The 21460-nt window shown below is 41.8% G+C and overlaps 1 protein-coding gene across 1 annotated transcript in view; it reads right to left on the bottom strand.

The window, feature by feature from the left end:
* LOC136837203 (uncharacterized) overlaps nt 1-21460 on the bottom strand; it is a 160943-nt gene that overhangs the window by 128294 nt on the left and 11189 nt on the right. Inside the window, exon 2 of the mRNA XM_067101872.1 lies at nt 8802-8938. Within this exon, the coding sequence (XP_066957973.1) occupies nt 8802-8894 (93 nt within the window). The 5' untranslated portion in view covers nt 8895-8938. The remainder of the gene's footprint in view (nt 1-8801; nt 8939-21460) is intronic.

Below are 21460 nucleotides of genomic sequence, written 5' to 3'. Positions count from 1 at the left end.
GTCCGACCGAACTGGGACAGGAAAAGAGACAGACTGACCACCCACAAGAGCCGCACCCGATAACCCGGAACTCACTACACCAGGATGTGCGAGACCAACACTTGACATACCTGACCCCATCATACCTGAGCCAACCATAACCTGGCTGCACAAACCCTGTACCAACTAAAGCCAATGACAAAACTCTTGAGTCAGGTGCATTCGACTGCTCAAACCCTGCACCACCCAGTGACAATGATGTAACACCTGGGCCAACCACACCTGGGCGACAAATGCCCAGCCCTGCGAGCAGAGAGGCCGCAACACCCAATCCACCCAACGCCAGATGAACCAACACTGCACCAGGATGGGTATCCAGAGCTGAAGTCACACTAATTAAGGGAGAGGGAGGAAGAACTCCCTGATGACCCGGAACTAAAGCCAAACCCACATTGAACACCTTAGAAGGAGGAACAGAAATAGCCGCAGGAAAAGTTGAGAAAGAAGTAGACGAAGGAGAGAAAAGAAAGCATCCACACTTGGAATAACCACCAGAGCACCTACCGCGGAAGTTGGACAGGTGGAGAACATACCAACTGGTCCAGTACTCAAAGGCATTTCTCAAGACAAGCTACAAGCTGCAGAACCAATGGGGACCGAAGAAGGAAAATTACCAGCTACTATAGTGAAAAGGAGAGGCTGAGGACACCATCAGTACTGATACACTCAACGATGATGCAGACGAAACGCCAAATGCTGTAGCATCCGAAAGAACCGCGGTGGACACATTACGTTATAAACCCAGTAAAGGAAGAAAATACGGAGTTGCGGAAGACTCCGCAACCGCCTGTGAAGCATCTAGACCAGAAGCCTGAGAAAAGTACAGGATCCGAGTAAGGTGCTAAAGAAGGAGAGAGCGCAAAAAAAGTTCTTAATTTTGCAACGCAGAATAACTGCCCGCAAAATTTCGCATCGTGAGAAGAATAGAAGCTGTGTTGCGATGCCAGAAGACTGATATTTAGGAATTGGGAAGTGCTTTGCCAGGGATTTATTGCATGTGTTAGACGTGAACAGTTAGCTAAATGTGTTGTTCGAAAACAGTTACGGCAGAGGAAGTGTACAATTCCTGTGTTAGTGAAGTGTAGTTCAAAAATTCGTGTTTGTTAAAATATGTGTGACAACATCTAGCAGCTTGGCACATGTGCCTGCCATCGTCTCACTCCCACATTTCAAAGACAGTAATATCCAGTTCAGATTTACATTTAATGTAAATCTGCTGGCTGTACACCTTACCTCAACCTCGAAGAGAGAGAGGAAGCCACTGAAAACTCCAACATTACAGGATTGCACCAATGAAAATTCTTTGCTCTGCTGACTTAATGGCAAAGAAAACAGGATGAGCGAGAGAAGACTCCGAAGAGAGACCCAATAAAGAAGATTGTGTAAAGACATTGGAAGAAGGCTTAGAAGAAATTGGAAAAAAAGGAAAACTCAGAAGCAGCAGAAGAGGCCAGTTTTTTTTTTTTTTTAAGAGAGAAAACTAGACTGACTCTGTTCCCCATTGATAATCTTGACAGACATCACTAGCAAACTCAGGAAAATTCTTCAAGTCATGATTGTGAATACTGGAAAACCCAAAATTGAAAACACTAACTAGTAATCTATAACCCTGTGACAAACCCAACAATTCTGCATTATATTGAGCCAAATTGAAAACCCTATCACCAGAATTACCACCACTGCAAGAAGAACCAAACTCATCCATCGAAGGAAAAGGAACCTTCGAGGACAAAGGAGCATCCTCCAACACTACAAAACCTGACAAACCCGAAACCACATCTTTAACGATGAACCACAGACTTAGAAAGTTTCTGTTGTAAAGAAACAGGTGCAGGAAATAAAACTGAAGATGGATCCAAGATTTTTGAAGTCATCACATTAGAAACCCCAACCGTAACTCGAACCCAAAGAAGACTTTGCCTTCCACTTCTCTTCCTGAACACTTCCTAACCTACTTTTGTAAAACTGTCTGTGTCTTACCTAACTAACATCAACCTCAGAACTTACACCTTGAATGGGAAGGGAGAATCTAGCCAACACTGCCAGAACGGCCAGCAGAACCTACCTTCAAGGCTTGCGGTTCTCCATGACCCTGCCACCCATTAGGGCTGGTTCTGGAACAGGCAGGGGGGGAGGGGGCTGAAAAAGAACATTAGAATCTACTAAGCTTTTACTATCACTATCTCTATTCTCTGTTAACTTACTCATCAGGCTAGAAATAGGCTAGACATACTGGATGATAAACTGTCCTCTAACTTCTTGAATAACTCTTAATCTAATGCTTCCTTATCTACTGATTCTAAGCCTGCAGCTGATCCTGACCTACGCCTACTCTTCGAGGCAAAGGATTTTCTGTGTTTCAAATAATCCCCCAATTGATCTACTGACCAAGACCTATACTCATCACATCTCTGACTGATACTACACTGAACCTTCCTACATAAAATAAAACAGAATGTCAATCGTGTCCGAGGGTGATCATCCTACGCTTGCAGGATATGCAGGACCGATGAGCGGCAGCATCTTCAGCAGTAGAAGCCTCGGTCATCGAAGATATAGACGAAGTGGAAGCAGCGGTGCTAGCAGGTGGCGACGTCTTCTTGTCTGACTTGTCCAACTGAGTCCAAAGTAACGATCCAAAGTTAAAACCGGGAGAGAAGTTCCACATCCAGTCAATAAAGTATAAACCCAGGAGAAACGGCATTGAAAACAGTCCAAAATTGTAATCTGATGTCCAAATTCTTTAAATGGGGGTCAGGCTAAATGACCAAAAGTTCGCCTGATGTGGGACACACCCACACAGCACGGCGAACAAATAACAACTGGGGATGTCGGCCTCTGTTGGCCGGTATTTGCAGCAGCATTCTCAATGGTACCTCAGGTAACTCATTTGATAAAATCTTTCTGGTAGTGTTGGTAACGCTGACAGTTAATTACCCACTTTGTGGGTAAAATTATTGGGATATAGTTTGCGCTGGTCAGTGACCAGGGCTAATTCAGGTGTTCCGGGAGTAAATTGCAATAAGGAAATTTTTCAGAACAAATTCCTTTATTTTCTCAAGTATTACATTCAATAAAATACAAAACAGAAGGTTAGATGTACAGTAAGACTATTAATGTATTTTGTTAAGCTAATCAGGAAAGGATATTTCTTTGCTATCAACCATTAGCAGACAAAGTGAGCAACTGTTGCAATCACACTTTGGACTCATAAAGAATTAAAAAAAAAAACACCGTAGTTAGACAGATCAAGAAAAACTACTACAGTATAGTCTATTTTTTTAACCCTGGCAAACTTGCATCTAGCTGCTTGCCACTGATTGGATGGATGTCCTGTTGTCCGAATCTCACAGTTTTGCTTTCACACTGTTTCAGAAGTGTGATTACACGGTCATAGAGCGAGTTAAGAGCTAAGATATGTAATGTTATGTAAATACCAGTTATAATACCGTAAAAAAGAAATTAAATACTGAGATTATTCATATATATTTAACAGTTATGAAACTGACACTTCATAGAGCGAAGTTAGAGCTAAGATATGTGAAGCCATAGACTAGAAATGTGTTTCAAACGCATGAACTTTCATGTTCAATTTCTAGCTAGATTTTTAGCGCAATCATACCATTAGTGGTTTGGAAATAACCAAAATGTATTTAATGTACATTGCTGAAGGTTCTCTAATGCCTAATTTCAAAAAACTATCGTAGAAATTTAAGCTTGGCAGAGAAGTTGAGGAGGTGGAGTTGTGGGGGAGGGACAGTCACAGGGTTGACACAAGGTTGAAGACCCTCAGCGGGAGATTCAAATTTGGGTTGTGGTGCTCTTGAGTTCCGAAAATAATCATTAAGATGTTTATATATCATAATGCTAATTTTTTTTTATTTCAAAAATACTGCAGATGGAATGTCATTAACCCTTAAACGCCTACTGGACGTACCATAAGTCGACTAAAATTGTCTGTTGGGTGCCAAGTGGACGTATGGTACGTTGACTAAAAATGGTTTTTTTAAATATTCGCGGAAAAATAATTATAGGCCTAGCTTGCGAAAGGTTTTAAATCACGCGCCTTGAGGGATGCTGGGAGTTCACGGATCACGCTGTTGTTTTGTTTATAAGCGTCATCCAGACGCCGCATCGCAGAATTTCTTCCTTCTCGCACCAGAAAGCATCAGCGCGCATCGCCGGAGAGCGATATCTTGATGCATCCGTGTTTTGCAGAACTTTGGCGAGTGTTTGCGTATTTGTGAGGCAACAGGACGGGGAATACAACAAAAATAAATCATACTTTTAGCTTTTACCATTTTGAAATATTTTCATATAAATACCGATAAATAGAAAAAATCAACCTAAAGGGGTCAACTTTAACTCGATTGAAATGGTAAAAATGCAATTGTAGAGCTAAAAAACTTACAGTCTAGTAATATTCAATCAATTTCCTTCATTTTGAAACAATTGGAAAGTCTCTAGCACAATATTTCGATTTATGGTGAATTTTTGAAAAAAATTTTTTTACGTCCCTTGAATGAATTCATGCATCATTTTGTGATAATATTTTTCTCTGTGTTGCTTTAATCGTTTTACAATCTGTTATATACCAAAATCATCGCAATTTAGTGTACAATACAACCAAAAAAAAAAAGTAACTCATTACCTTTAACCATTTTGCTTACAGTTCCGATTTGTATACAATTATATATGTTTTTTTAGCTGTCATATATTCCAATATTTATATATGATAATGATATTTATTTTCATTTCTGATGGTTGCATACTAAACTTCAGGCAATGAGAAAAAGAGCCAAAAATGAACTCTTAATCTTAAAACTAAGAGTGCTGTGATTTTTGAAAAAACTTTTTCTGCTCTGGCGCTAGCTCCCAAACGCAACGGAGGCATACGGGAGATGTTTTTGTAAATAGAGGCTCGGCGTTTAAGGGTTAATATTTAAGATATGTATAAAGGCAAATTGAACATGCATTGAATTTTGAATACTTTTTTTTCTAGCTAGTGTGCTGCTCTCTGCTGTATAAAATTTCAGTAAATTGACTGTTCTTCAACTACTGAAGAGATGTTCAGGAATGTCTGTGCCTGATGTCTGAAGTTCCTTCATGTGTGCTTTGATCTGTATCGTCTCTTGTGGCCATGGCTGAAATAGGTGAAATAGGTAGTGAGGCACCAGCTCAATAACCGATTCTAAGCTGAACTATTCTGGCTGTAAGTGGTGTGTGCAGACGACAACTCACCGGCTGTTCCTCCCACAACTCCACCTCTTCAACTTTCCCAACAAGCTTAAATTTCTGCGATAGTTTTTTGAACTTAGGCATTATAGAACCTTCAGCAATGTAAAATAAATATGTTTTGGTTATTTCCAAACCACTAATGGCATGATTGCGCTAAAAATGTAGCTAAAATTAAACAAAGTTTCATGCATTTGAAACATATTTCTAGTCTATGGCTTCATTAAGTGTTGTTTCATAACTGTTAAATATATATAATAATTTGGTATGTAAGTTCTCAATACTTACGTTTATTACAAATGGTATTTACTTAGCTCTTAACTCGCTCTAAGACTGTATAATCACAATTCTGAAACAGTGAAAACAAAACTGTGAGATTCGAACAACAGGACATCCATCCAATCAGCAGCAAGCAGCTGAGTGCAAGTTTGCCAGGTTTAAAACAATAGACTATAGGATACCATACAAAAAGGGGAATAGCCCTAGCTACCAATTCCTCTGATGGATGAACTTGCATGGCTACCATACCCCTGGGAGAGTATACTTATTTTACTTAGTACAGCAGTCTGGTTAAACTAATTAACCCTTAAACGCCGACTGGACGTATCATACGTCAACTAAAGTTGTCTGTCGGGTGCCGAGTGGACGTACGGTATGTCGACTACAAAAAGTCTTTTTAAATATTCGCGGAAAAATAGTTATAGGCCTAGTTTGTGGAAGATTTTAAATCACGCGCCTTGAGGGATGCTGGGAGTTCACGGATCATGCTGTTGTTTTGTTTACAAGCGTTACCCAGCCGCGCATGCATGAAGGGCACTACAGAGCATCAGCAACGATCTCAGAAAATCTTTCGTCACTTTGTCGTAATTTTTGCACCATTTTATATTAGCCGTTACATAAAGTTTTATATATGAAAATGTGTGCAATTTCATGTAAATACAACAAAAACAACCCATGGTTGTAGCTTCTATCAGTTTTGAAATATTTCCATATAAATCACGATAAGTGACAAAATTTCAACCTTCGGTCAACTTTGACTCGAACAAAATGGTCGAAAAATGCAGTTGTAAGCTAAAACACTTACATTCTAGTAATATTCTATCATTTACCTTAATTTTGCAACAAACGAGAAGTCTCTAGCACAATATTTCGGTTTATGGTGGATTTTTTAAAAAACTTTTTCCTTACGTCCACGCAGTAACTTGGCTGAACATCTCAGAAATTCTTTTGTCACTTTGTCATAATGTTTGCACCGTTTTATATTAGTCGTTACATAAAGTTTTATATATGAAAATGTGTGCAATTTCATGTAGAATACAACAAAAAATAACTCATGGTTGTAGCTTTTATCAGTTTTGAAATATTTTCATATAAATCACGATAAGTGACAAAATTTCAACCTTCGGTCAACTTTGACTCATCCGAAATGGTCGAAAAACGCAATTGTGAGCTAAAACTCTTACATTCTAGTAACATTCAATTATTTACCTTTATTTTGCAACAAACAGGACGTCTCTAGCACAATATTTCGATTTACGGTGAATTTTTGAAAAACTTTTTCCTTCCCTCCACACGTGGGAACCCCGCTGAAAATCCTAGCATTTCTTGAGTCACCTTGTCGTAATTTTTGCGCCGTTTTATATTAGGCGTTACATAAAGTGTTATACATCAAAATGTGCGCAATTTCATTTAAAATACAACAAAAAATGAATCATGGTTGTAACTTTTATCAGTTTTGAAATATTTTCATATAAATCACGATAAACAGAAAAAATTCAAACTTTGGTCAACTTTAACTCGACCAAAATGGTAAAAAAATGCAATTGTAAGCTAAAACACTTACAGTCTAGTAATATTCAATCAATTACCTTCATTTTGTAACAAACGGGAAGTCTCTAGCACAATATTTCGATTTATTGTGAATTTTTAAAAAACTTTTTTTATGAAACCGTTACAAATTCATGCATCATTTGTGATAATATTTTCTGTGTTGTTTTTTGATCGTTTTACAATCTGTTATATACTCAAAATCTACGCAATTTAGTGTATAATACAACGAAAAAAATAACTCATTAGCTTTAACTGTTTTGCTTTTGAAAGATTTGTATACAATTATATATGAAATTTTTTTTTAACTGTCATATATTCCAATACTTATATATAATACTGATATTTTTTCATTTCTGATGGTTGCATACTAAACTTCAGCCAATGACAAAAAAGGAGCCAAAATGAACTCTTAATGTTAAAAACTAAGATTTGCTGTGATTTTTTTTAAAACTTTTTTCCACTTCCGCTCACTCCCGAACGCCGCGAAAATCTGACAGACACTTTTGTAAATTGAGGCTCGGCGTTTAAGGGTTAACAGGAGGGGCAAAGTATTTAAGCCCAAATCCAGTCAAAAAATATACCCATCTTTCAAAAAATGCCTTGAGGTAACTCTCAGTAAAATGTAATTAGTTAACTGTACGTTTGTATTATGTCATTTTACTTTAAAGGAATTACCATGTAAGTACCATTTAATGTATCATAGCATTTTCTGACCTTTCTTTTTAACCTCTATACATTCCTTAGAAGGTTAAGTCACTGGTGATAATGACTTGATGACTCCTACATCATTCTCTTTATGATTACTCTATCATCTTGCCAAGTATTTGGAATTCTTGTTTTTAGAGCCAAATTGCATGATTCTGCATGACATCTAAGTTGAAAGGTATCTGCTAATTTACTGCTTACAAACTGTACTGTATTGAAATTATCAGTGCTTTTGAGGGGGAACAATCATGTTATAAGTTAAGGTCATCTATATAAATAATTAAGTGCAAAGAACCAAGCACTGAACCTTCGCAACACATACTTTACTGATTAGAGATCTCACACAGATGCTAACTCTTTCTCTCTTGCTTAACCAGTCTTCTATCTAACCTCCTACTTCATCTATAATATCCATAATTTTGTCATTAATCTTTCATGTGAAACACTGTCAAATGTCTCCTGGAACACCACATAAAATATATATATTTATTGTACTACTTTTACATATTTATTGTACTACTTTTACAATGATAATGTTATAAGTCTAAAATGTTGGTTACGCAAGGTGTTCCATTACAAAATTCAAGGTGGCTAACTAGCATTAGACAGCTTGAATAAAAATATCTCATTTTTATTAAGGCAAAATAAGTGTCTCCATCATTACCAGGAGCTGATGTAAGACTGATAGGCCTGTTGTTCCTTGGTACTACCTTAGACTCATTCTTTAATACTAGTGCAATATTTTGTTGTTTCCAACCTTTTGCTTCTTTTCTTGGCCCAAGAATGCTGTATAAATCATAAATCTGATCATCCTTGGGTGGAACGCCCACTGAATCCATCTGGACCTAGGGACTTATTTTCATTCAACTTTCTTATTTTCAGTCTTAATATTTCTAAAACATACCAGTCAGACAAATTAGAGAGAGAATACAGAGAGAGAGAGAGTCAGAGAGAGAGAGAGAGAAACAGGAAAACAAATTTGAAGGTAAAACTTTTTGGTTCTGTGGATCAAGCTTGCATGATAAATCCAAGCACCTATCTCCTTCTGCTTCTTCTACAGCCTCTTTTACACTTGAGTTCCCCATTCTTTTCTTCTTCAGGGGCTACTGGAATGCATTACAGTATAGCACTGAAAAAGGACATGAAAAAAGCTTGAAAATGTATAAGATCAGGAATATTTTAACATCCACAATATAAAACTGAAATCTTCAAACCTTTGCATCTTAAATACACATATACAAACCTGAAGTCTTTTATATGGATATACCTTTGGCAACCTCTGGTACAGTTGTTGAAGCCTGGTAAAAATGGTCATTTTTATAATAAAATAAGATTTTATATCATACTTACCTGTTGTTTACATATAGCTGTATTCTCGATCTCGACAGAAAATTCAAAACTGGCGGTCCCACTAATATATGGTCATGGGATGATAGACTACCCCGCCTCACAGGGTACCTGGATCCATTTCCATCAACAACTAATCATATTTTCTATGTCCCCTTGTCCCCTGAAGAGGCGGGTGGAATGTTTAATGTGTCTCACAAACAACAGGTAAGTATGATATAAAATCTTATTTTATTATAAAAATGTCATTTTTATACATGGGTCCCTGTTGTTTACATTCTGATTGCAAAACATTAATTTAATGGACAGCTGAAGTGTTAAAAAAATTTGAGATCATTCAGGCTAACGTCTTAACTTTGGATCCTTACCTGCTGAAGCTGTTTTGCGGTTACTGCCTCTGATTGGTGCTCATTATCCTTAGTGCAGTGAGGAAGGCCTAGTAGCTGAATCGCAGGTTGCTATATGGAGAAAGGTCTGTTGGCCCAGCCGTCTAGGACACAATCTGGCAAAGCATATAATGCCTTTGCTCAGGGCACAGTACTCAAAGCATCCACCATCATATCACCCAACCATAAAAACTCACACCAACCTATTAAAATTAGACCTACAGGCCATCTAACCTCTTAGGCTCTAAAACTCGACCAAAAGAAAACTTCTGCAAAGAAATAAGGGAGGATCTAGAGCCTCTGGTTTCTTGCCCATCACCATGTCAGCCACAATAAATGGGCCCAACGTACTGCAGTCTTCAAACACTGTTTGGATCTGTCTTTCAGATAATGCGAGGCAAAACAGACGAACATCTCCAATAAGTTGACTTAGAATGTCCTTTAAAGCCATGTTCTTCTTGAAGGCTAAAGAAGTTCAGACTAGCCCTAATTTCATGAGGCCTCACTTTAACTAAGTGGGGAAAATCCACATCCCTTAATTCTTGTGTGCCTCCTGAATCAGTTCTTTCAAAAGAAAGCAATCCCATTTTTAGATCAGAGGGTTCTTGGGGTTCTTAGTTGAGCACCATAAAAATCACTGGATGGTTCCTCTTACACTTCTGGTCCTGAACCAGATAGAATTTCAAAGCTCTGACCAGAACAGAGAAGTCTCTCTTTCTCTTCCACTCCAAGGAGGATAGGGGGAAGGAAAATTCCCAGGCCATGGATTACTAGGGGTTTTGTTCTTAGCTTAAAAACCCAAGGTGAAGGGAAACTACAGCCTTATCCGCACAAAACCAACTCTTTTGTCCAGAGCATGAATCTCACTACTCTCTTTGCTTGTGAGGCCAAGTGCCAAGAGAAAGAGCCCTTGGAGAAGGTTTCTCCTAAAGGAACAGGAACTCAAAGGCTCAAAAGATTTGGAGGTAAGCCACTTTAGCACCACATCCAAATTCCAGGTTGAACAGGAGAAGAGATCTTTTGCCTTTAGTTGACAAAGCAAAGGATTTAAGGAGTTCTGCAATATCTTTGTCTGAGGAAAGGTCTATCCCTCTATTCCTGAAAATTGAGCCAGCATACTCCTATACCTCTTAATGATGCTGACAGCCAATTTCTTCTCTTGTGCAGAAACAGGAAAATCCTTTTGCCAACCTGGCTTAGGTCGCCAGAAGTGGAAGACACATGACTGGAAGGAGCACCACTCCCTGAAAATCTTCCACTTCGCCTGGTAGACCTTTGCAGCTAGAAGATTGGCCTGGTTGATCCTGCCATTGCCTGCGCCACTCTTCCTAGAGAAACCTCTTCTCCTCCTGTAGAAGCTCCCCAGCAGTCTGAACCCTGTCAGGCAGATCTGACAAGGTTCCTGTGGAACTTTCTGCTGACATTGCAACTGGCACAGAAGGTCTGGTCTGAATGGCAACCTCCTTGAAAATCCACTACTTTCTCCAGTAGCTCTGGAAACCATGGTCTTCCTGGCCACCATGGAGCTATAATGATCATTGACACACCTTTGTGTGCCAGAAACTTTTTCAGGACTTCTGACCAGCATCCTGAAGGGAGGGAATGCATAAAGGAAGAGTTGGACCAGTCCAGGAGAATGGCATCCACCGCTAATGCTTCTGGGTCTGGAACAGGAGAGCAAGAGAGAGGTAGGTGATGGTTTTGAGGTGGCAAACAGGTCTAACATGGAGTGCCCCAAACCTTCCACAGGCCTTGGAAGACTTTCTGGATCCAGGGTCCATTCCGTGGGAATGACCTGGAGTGACCTGCTGAGGATATCGCTCAGAACGTTGAACTTGCTCCCGGGATGAAATTAGTGACTAGCTCTATGTTCTTGGTTCCGCCCACAAAAGCAGGTCTTTGGGATCTAGAAACAGTCTGTTGTAAAAGGAGTGAGTGCCTCCTTGTTTCTTCACTGTACGCCAGAGCTGTGGAGTTGTCCGAATGCACTACTATCAGTTTTGTTTTCCACCAGAAGCACGAAATGTTCCAAGGCTAGATGAATTGCCTTCAACTCTTTGACATTTATGTGCCAGTCCTGTTGGGAAGAAGACCAATGCCTGACACTTCTCCAGCTTCCCCCAATGTTGCTCCCCAAACCTCGTCTGGCGTGGAGAACAACATCAGGTCTGGGTTCCTCTGTCTCAGTGACAAACTCTCGATCTAGTTTGCTCCTGTCAGTTCCACCATGACAGGTCTTGCTTTTACTTGAAAAGTGGATATGATGGGAAAAACAAAGACCTGAATCAGTGTCTTTCTTCCTGTTCCAGATCTGCTGCAGGAAGAATTGAAGAGGTCTCATTTGACAGAGATGGCCCAGAAAAATGAACATCTCTAGCGATGAGAGGGTGCCTAAAAGGCTCATCCATTCCGAGACAAGGCAGAACAAGTCTTGGCTGCCATCAGGTATCTCACTTTCAGCAGGCATTTCTCGATCCTTTGCAGACGTACACGGAAAAACCTGAAAAAGAACTGAGTTCATCGAACTCCCAAATAAGTCAAGTCTAGAGATGGAGAGAGTTGTGACTTTGGAAGATTTACTATGAGTCCCAAGAAACCGGTAAGAAAAGGGTCCTTTGAGGTCCTTCATGCATTGGCCTTTTGACGGAGACCGGATCAGCAAGTCGTCGAGGTAAAGGGAAATTGAATGCCCCTCTAACATGAAGCCATTTCGCTAATTGGAGCCATCGTCCTTGTGAACTTTCTTTGGGGGCTGTTGATCCAGGCCTGAAGCAAAGAGCCCTGAATTGAAAAGCCCTGCCTCTGAACACAAACATTAGGAATTTCCTTGATCTCGGATGGATGGGTACATGAAAGTATGCATCCTGGAGATCGTCAGGACACCATCCAGTCTCCTTCCTTCAGGGAATTGATAACCGACTGTGTGGTTTCCATCTTGAATGGTGTTTGAAGCACAAATTTGTTCAGGGCGCTTAGAGTCGAGGACTGGTCTCCATCCTCCTGACGATTTTGGAACCAGAAACAGACGGTTGTAGAACCCCGGAGATGAAGGTTCGAGGACTGCTTCTATGGCTCCCTTTTGAAGGAGGAGGAAGTAACCTCCTCCAACACCACAAGTTTCTCTGAGTCCCTGGATGATACGCGTTGAAGTCACTGGGAGAAGACTTTAAAGGAGGACTCTCTGAGAAGGGAATGGTGTAGCCTTCTCTCAGAACGTTGATCACCCAGGGTTCTGCTCCTTGGCCTCCCAAACTTGCCAGAACGACTTTAGTCTGGCTCCGACCGTTGCATGAAGGACCTTGAACTCATCGGTTGGTACCCCTAGCTTTCTGGGGATGAGAAGAGAATTTTCCTCTTCCCCTTTAGGGAAAAGGGCCGAGAAGGAGTACCCGAGAAGGCCTAGAGGATACAGGGAAAGAAGGCTTGGGTACTACTGGAGTAGTGAAAACCTGGGTCAGGAAGAATGAGCCAGTAGGTCTTGAGTAGACTTCCGTGAGAGAGCCTCCGAAATTTCCCTAACTAACGTGGGGGAAAAGGGATTCCTTAAGCAAAGGAGCAAAAAGAAGAGCAGATTTCTGGTTCCTGGAGACTCCTCTCGCGACAAACGAAATCCAATGAGCTCTCTTCTTCAAAATGCCGGTAGCAGTCACTGAGGCAATTTCTGACGTTCCCTGATGGCCTTGTCCAGGCAGGCCAAAATAGCATCAAGATCTGTAGCAGTCTTGGGGGAAGATCACAGACTTTCACTATCCTGCTCAAGGCTCCTATAGACCAGTCAATAAAAGAAAAGATCTCCAAGATCCTATAGGAACTCTTCACCAGATGGTCAATTTCCAAGAAAAAGCCGACTTTGGACCGAAGAAAAAGCTGAGCTTCAGCGGGCAGAATCCACAAGGCTGGAGAAATCCCCTGAGAGGAGGCAGAGTCTCCCAAGGAAAAGACTTCCCAGTCTCATACCAGGAACGAGACTTAAAAGACAGTTGAGAGGGGGAAAGGTGAAGAAAGATGTTTTACCCTGAGATCTTTTCTTGCTCAACCATCCTTCTTGCCTCGGAGAACTCTCTTTCAGCGAAGAACAGACAGGACCAGCTTCAGAAATCTAGAGGAAGGAGGTTTAAAATCCTTGGCAAACTGCGTGAGTCGGAGACGAAGGGGAAGCTGAGCAAAGTCTTCTTGAAAAAGTTCTTCAAAAAGTTGTAAGAGATGCTTAAAGTTGGACGTAGGAGCAGACGGAACATCATCTACTTCGAAACATCGGAAACTGGGAAGAATCTCTGAAGCAGTTGGATCGTTGATAGAAACGTCTCCGGGAGCCAAACTTGCGTTATCCTCTTGAGATATCCTCAGAACATTCACCGAGGCGCCAAGAGCCCGATCGTCAAGCGTATCCCATAAACATGAGCTTGAGAGGAGTCAGGAGCCTTAGAAGATCTAGAGCCAAGAGGCGCCAAAAACCCAATAGCGCTAGAAGCGCAAAACATTGTGCGCCTAGAAACGTGTTTTGAGAAGAAAAGCGCCAAAATAAAAACGGTCCAGCGTCGTGAGTGCGGCCGGTGCGGGCGATAAGAACATGGACGCCAGGAGCGCTGATCGAAGCGGAGCCAGGCGAGAAAATCTGAAAGCAAAAGCCAGGCGTGGTTTGCGGCGCCAGGTGCGTGGCGGGAGCAGAGACCGGGCCTCAGTTGCAGAAGGAACCTGAAGTGCTGGAGCTTTAAAACCTTCGAAAAGTCTCAAAATCTTGTCCAATTTGTCCTCTGAAAGGGGCCAGGAACGGAGGCATAAAAGCCGACTTGGGATCCAACTTTAAAGGAAGCCGCTACTTGCATGCTAACAGGAGGATCCATAGCACACGATCCGTTGCGTAACATCCGGACTGCCTGAAGAAGAAGAGATCTCTGGGCTATAAAAAGCTACAAGACGGAAGAGGAGAACGTGCCGAAAGTTTCTTGATAGGAACTTGACTTGGAGAGGAAGCTCTGACGTCTCTTCAAAGGCCTACTAGACTCTGACTGCTTCCAACTCCTCCTGTATTGAAACAGAAGCACAAGAAGACACTTCCGCATCGCTTTTACTATAGCGAGCTGCAACAGCCTGGGACGCAACAGGACTGTTAGAGGAGCAACTGCTCGTGAGCAGACCCCACAGATCGCCTCCCTTCGGCTTTCGGCATGTCTTCTCCCTGAGCCCTGGGAGCATTGTAGAGGCCTCGACCTAGGAGAACTTTCAGAGGGGACGAACAGTCACCTCCTCCACAACACTATCACTGCAACACTACGATGTCTAGACATCGCACTCACATCCTGGCCAATCTTCTGTTCGCAGAGAAAAGAGCCGCAAATCTTACCATCAAATTCTGCCCGAAGGTCTGAACTAGCATTAGTGGGTTGGAAACAACAGGTTCCGGGGCAGGAATAGGAACAGGAGGGGTAACAGGAACAGAACAAGAGGCAATACTACTCCTACTCTGGGAGGAACTTCTGGCCAAGCCTTACGTGCCCTATCTTTACTTAATTTTGCCTGATATTTAGCCAACTTTTGCCAATCAAGCACAGACAAAGAGAACATTCATCACATCTATCCAGATTCAAGAATGCTGTATACAATTTAAATCTACAGTTAGAGCAAGAAGAGTGAGGGGTCTATGTTAGACCGAGACATTTCTTATTTTCAGTCTTTTACAACCCCCGCAATATCTAATTTGAGATCCTGAATCAGACATAACTAGAAAAAATCTCAAGCAAAGCCAAAAAACAAGCCAGAACCGTCAACAAAAGTGGGTACTTCACCAAAGAAGAAACGAAAAAGCACCCGATGAATTTCCTGAAAAGGAGTCTTTTAGACGACTTGAGTCGCCGGCCCCGACAGAGAAAAAATATGATTAGTTGTTGATGAAATGGATCCAGGTACCCCTTGTAAAGTATAAGATCAGTATTCGTATCATCTGACCATATAAAGCATTGGACCAATGAAAGTTTTGAATTTTCTGTCGAGATCGAGAATACAGCTATATGTAAACAACAGGTAAGTTCATGTATAAAAAAAGTAGTTAAAGATGGCAGCCAGGTGAGTGGCAGGGTACAATCCACTCATCTGTTGGTAACCCAATTTTCTACAAGGACAAGAGCTGGATGGTTATGAGGTGGGATTTATAAAGGACTTCAAGTTTGTACATCTAGGAAAAATGCAATACTGTAATCTTAAATTAGTGCTCTGTTCCTACACAAATACTGTACAAACCTTTCACATGGAATCTTATTGAATGAACTATGAAAGTGCAAAGATGGAGTTAGACAGCAAGATAATGAGGTCAAGAAACTGAGATGAAAATCTAAAGATAAAACATGGAGAAAACCACACAGCTGCACTAACAAGTAATAGAGAGGTTAAACACCAAGAAAGAAGAAAGGAAATGGAAACGGACTGAATGTAAAAGGCTAAAGAATGGGTGTAGCTAGGAGCCAGCTATGGCTGGCAATGATGCTCAGTCCTTAAGGTTCCTCAAGAGAATGGAAACTTCTACTAAAGCAGAGGGGCCCATGCCTTAAGCTGGAAAACCTGGAAAAGTAATTAGCTGTAGCCCTTAAGTGAAGAAACTGGAAGGACCTAATCTAATCAGAGACAGACTATAAACTTTGTCATCTGATGAATAGCGGCTCTGACCACAGAAACCTCTTTGATGACACCATCCACAGATGATGCCCTCCTTTGCTTGGTAAACACCTGCTGTAGATCTGATGGTACCAGACATCTCCAATGCTGTCCTGTGGGAAATGCCCCTCTCTCACAAGATGTGCTACTGCCTTAGGACATAAAACACGTGGGACTGTATAAACTGGTGATAACCCAACAGCTATGGTTGCTAAAGCAGTGTGGGCCAAAGGGGTAGTTCTCTCAGTGTTGTGACATGATAGCTCAGCAGACTGGGGGAATAGGCCACTCTGAGGCCAGTTGTGACTGGTATTTAATCACTCCACAGATCACTAAAAACTGGGGAAAAGCAAAAACTTTGTGGGTGTCCCAAGGATGATGGAAGGAGGATTCAAATGCAGCTAAAGGCTATGGCACTGGTGAACAGAACATCGGGGTTTCCTGTTTAACCATGTGGTGAACAGATCAATTACCGGTGTTCCCCAAACCTTATACAGCTCCGCTTTGCGTGAGCATAAGAACCACTCCACCCCATGACCTGCCTGTGGTAACTGAGCTAATCAATCAACAGATTCTAGAATGCATCAATGCAGCACTCATCTCAAGAACGTTGATGTGGAGGTGACAATCCTTTAAACTCCATACACCAGAGACAAAAGACCTACTCAAAGGCATTTTCCTCTAACCACCAAGCAAGATCATTCCTCACTTCTTTGTTCATCAAAACAACGTGTGCTGGAGGAACAGTGTGGATATACCCATGGGATTAAGTCCACTGTTCAGGTAGGATATCAGAATTCTCCCAGTTTAGGACAATCCTAAGATTATAACAAAAAAGGGGAACTGATCCTGATCCTACAGCAACTGTCTTTGAGGATGCCAGGATTGACTAAATGACAAGACATAGTTACAGGATTCCAAACAAAAATGACATTTTTATAATAAAATAAAGTTTTATATATACTTACCCAGTAATCACATAGCTATTAGTTTCTTTTAACCGGCAGCTCAAAATTTTGAAATTGCAGGTCCACTAGTTTGTTATGGTTATGGCGACATGCCCTGCCCACTTTCGGGTGTAAGAGAAGGTACAACATAGCAAAGAACTTCAATTTGTTTATGCCCTTATGTCCAAGTGAGGGGTGGACTCCAATTATGTAATTACTAGGTAAGTATATATAAAACTTTATTTTATTATAAAAATGTCATTTTCATATAAGTAACTTAGCCAGTAATTGCATAGCTGATTCCCACATTGAATGGAGGTGGGAATGTTGGACATATCTACTCCAAAACATTATCAATAGTAATGAGTTTGAGAATAGAAATTTGCTAACATTGAATCAATGTTGTTGAACCTTTCCTGATAAGACAGCTGCTACAGTAAGATACTGCCTCTGGTTGCCGCTAATCTTATCCAGTAGCAGCGAGGTGGTAAAGCCTTGAGGGCCTACTACTACAGTGGGTGTTTTGTAGCAATAGACTAAATTCCGATAGCTGGCAAAGTACAAGATGCCCCTGCCCAGGGCGCAGTACCACATGAAATAACCAGTGTAAATAGTCACCATAACCACCAAAATCCAAATTAAAAATACCAATACCCAACCATAAAACCAAAATAAACCAAAATAATGGTACTCCCAGGCTCCCCAAAACTCAACACCTAAATTAAAAATACCCAAGGCCCAACCATAAAACCAAAATAACACATAGTACCCCAGGCTCCCCAAAACTCAACAAGAGATTGAAGAAAGGACATCGCTTTCTACGTTTCCTTTCCCAACACCACTCCAGCTGCGTAAAACGGACCCAAGGTACTGCATTAATCGTAAGCCGTCTTGATATTCCTTAAATAATGCGATGCAAACACCCACTTGCACTTCCAAAACGTCGCTTGAGCAATTGATGCAAGGGATAGATTGCGCTTAACCGCCAAAGACTTAGCGACTGCTCTTATCGCGTGGGTTTCGTCTTTAAAGATGAGAGTGAGTGTTCGTTCACCATGGAATGTGCTTCGGAAATCAGATTCCTCAGAAAAATGCCAGGGCATTCTTAGACAGGGGTCTAGAGGGATATTTCACAGAACACCAAAGGTTTCTTGAAGTACCACAAATGTCCTTCATTCTGTGAAGATAAAACTTAAGGGCCCTTGCTGGACAGAGAGTTCTTTCTTCTTCAGATGGACCCACTATCTCGGACAAGTTCTTGATCATAAAAGAACGAGGCCATGGATTCGATGGCGATTCGTTCTTAGCCAGAAAGGCTAGGGAAAAGGAGCAAGCTGCCCTCCCCTGAGAAAATTCTATGTTTCTGTCTAAAGCATGGATTTCACTGGACCTCTTAGGGGTGGCCAAGGCGACCAGAAAGAGTCTTCTTAGTTAGATCCCTTAAGAGATAGATTGCATGAGCTCAAAACGTGACTGGAAAGCCACTTAAGGACCACATCTAAGTTCCAGGACAGCAAAGGTTTTTTTTAGGCTTTGCCGTGTCAACGGACTTAATCAGGTCGGACAAATCCTGGTTCAACGTTAAGTCCATTCCTTTATGGTGGAAAACTGAGCTAAGCATAGCTCTGTATCCTTTAATGGTAGAGGTAGAGAGTCCTTTAGCGGAGCGTAGGAACAGGAGAAAGTCCGCTATTTCTGCTACAGAGGTCTTAGAAGAGGACACGTTATTTTGTCTGCACCAGGACCTGAAGATGGACCATTTTGCCTGGTAGACATTATCTGAAGACTGCCTTCTACACTACTCAATTGTGTCTGCAGCAGCCACTCTTGAAAAGTCCTTCTTTCGGAGCAGTCGCCTAACAGTTTGAACCCTGCTAAGGCCAGAGAAGACAGGTTTATGGTGGAACCGACGGAAGTGAGGTTGCCTGAGAAGTTGTTGCTTCTGTGGCAGCATTCTTGGGAAGTCCGCAAGTTCTAGTGGGTCTGGGAACCACTCTCTTGTTGGCTAGAAGTGAGCTATCAAGATCATGGATAGGCTTTGATGAGACCGGAATTTGTTGATGACTTGCCTCACTAAACCAAATGGGGGAAAGGCATACAGGTCTTTGTTGGACCAATCCTGCAACATTGCATCGGTCACCCATGCCAAGGGATCTGGAACTGGTGAGCAGAAGAGAGGAAGTTGGTGATTTCTGGAGGACACAAACAAATCTATCATTGGTTTCCCCTAGAGCTTCCACAGATCCAAACAAACCAACGGGTCTAATGTCCATTCTGTGGAAAGGATCTGTCTTTGATGACTCAATTTGTCCGCAAGAACGTTGAGTCTTCCCAGAATAAAATGCGTTGTCACTTGAGTTTCATTCTGGTGCAACTGAAGAAAAATGTCCCTTGCTGCTTCATGCAGGGAGAAAGATTGGGTTCCTCCTTGTTTCTTGATGCGCGCCAATGCCGTCAAGTTGTCTGAATGCACTGCTACTGTCCTCCCTCGTATTTCTGAAGCGAAGCACTGTAGGCCCAGAAATATCGCCTGTAATTCCTTTACTCTGATGTGCCAGTTTTGCTGTTCCTGGGACCAGGTTCCTAACACTTCTTTTAATCCCAAAAGAGCTCCCAAACCTAGGTTTGCCGCATCTGAAAAGAACTCTAGGCTGGGGATCAGGTGATAAAGAGACTTCCTTTCTGATAGTCTCTTCCTGGAATTCCACCAATGAAGATCCTCCTTGATTTCTGTTGTTATCGGGAACATGAACGACTCCGGAGACTTTTTCCCTGTTCCAGCTGGCCCTGAGGAAGAACTGGAGAGGTCTCAGGTGAAGTCTTTCCAGAGTAACAGACTGTTCCATGGATGAGAGGGTACCTAGAAGACTCACCCACTGATTGGCCGAGCAACAGTTTAGATTTGGAAATTCTTCCACTGTCTGGAGACACCTTCCTATTCTCTTTGGGACTGGAAAAACCTTAAAAACCTGACAATTGATCGTCATCCCTAAATAAGGAATCTCGTGAAAAGGCGTCAGGAAGGACTTGTTTCCACTGATGAGAAGGCCTAATTCTTGAGCCAAGAGAAGAGTTGTGCAAACGTCCTCGTACATTGCGCTTTCGAGTGGGAATGCAATAGCCGGTCGTCTAGATATATAGAGATCTTTATCCCCATCAAATGAAGTCATTTTGCTAGTGGAGCCAATACCCTGATGAACACTTGCAGAGCTGTTGTGAGGCCTGGTTGCAGAATCCTGGAGAATGAATGTCCTCTACTAGCTCTATAGCCTCTTTCTGAACAAGGGACTTCACCTCTAGCAAGAGAGCAGCAAATCTCTCTGAGCCTGGAGAGTAACCTGTCAATTTAACAGGCTTGCAGATTACAGGAGAAATGTTCAAAGAGGAGATAGTGTAGCCCTCCTTCAGGACAGACACTATCCAAGATTCCACTCCCTTTTGTTCCCACTGTTCCCAAAAGTGAAGGAGCTGTGCTCCTATCTGGATATGGAGGACTGTGTTTTCATTTTTTGGAGTAAGACTTTGAAGAGGACTTCTTGATGGATTGCCATGGGAAATGGATAAAATTTCTTGTCCTAATCTAAGATCTAGAACGGGAGCTCCAAAAGGGAGCAGGTTGCAGCGGAGACGAAGATCTGGGAGGAAGAGCTGAAGAATCCTTTAGGCTTCTCGTAGATTGAGTGAGCAGGTCCTGAGTGTTCTTTTTCTGCAGGTCAGAGGCGATGTTCAGTACTGTAGCCTGTGGAAAAAAGTGTGTCTTGTACAAGGGGAGAATAGGAGGGCCGATCTCTGAGACAGAGTGACGCCTTTTGAAGTAAAAGAGCACCAAAGCTCCCTCTTCTTAAGAATACCTATGGCATACAGACCAGCTAACTTCTGCGTACTATCGCAAACGCCACTGTCAAAACAGGAAAGTACTCCCAAGAGATTCGACGAGATCTCTTGAGGTAACAAAAAGCACTTTCTAAGTTTGCACGCCAGAGCATCCACCGCCCAGTCAAGGAAGCTCATCACTTCGAACACCTTAAAAATATGTTTAAGAAGGTGTGCAAGTTCCGAGGCCAAAAACATAATTTTTTACTTCCTCCAGTGCCCTCATAGTTGAAGAGGAAATAGCTGGCGAGAAGCAGCTTGGATAAGTTGCTAGCAGGAACCTCAACAGTGCCAAGTATGCCGATGAAGGCGCATCTTGATCAGGGACAACCTCTTCCTCAGAAGAGACAGGAGAAAGTGATAAGTCCACTGTCATCTGAGCTGTAGGAGGAGCCTTCTGAAGCAAACTGAGAATATTATCCAGTTTGCTCTGAATCAGGTCAACTGGAG

This window comes from Macrobrachium rosenbergii, chromosome 58 (assembly GCF_040412425.1).
Source record: "Macrobrachium rosenbergii isolate ZJJX-2024 chromosome 58, ASM4041242v1, whole genome shotgun sequence".
NCBI classification, from domain to species: domain Eukaryota; kingdom Metazoa; phylum Arthropoda; class Malacostraca; order Decapoda; family Palaemonidae; genus Macrobrachium; species Macrobrachium rosenbergii.
This window is presented reverse-complemented; position numbering and strand designations above follow the sequence as displayed.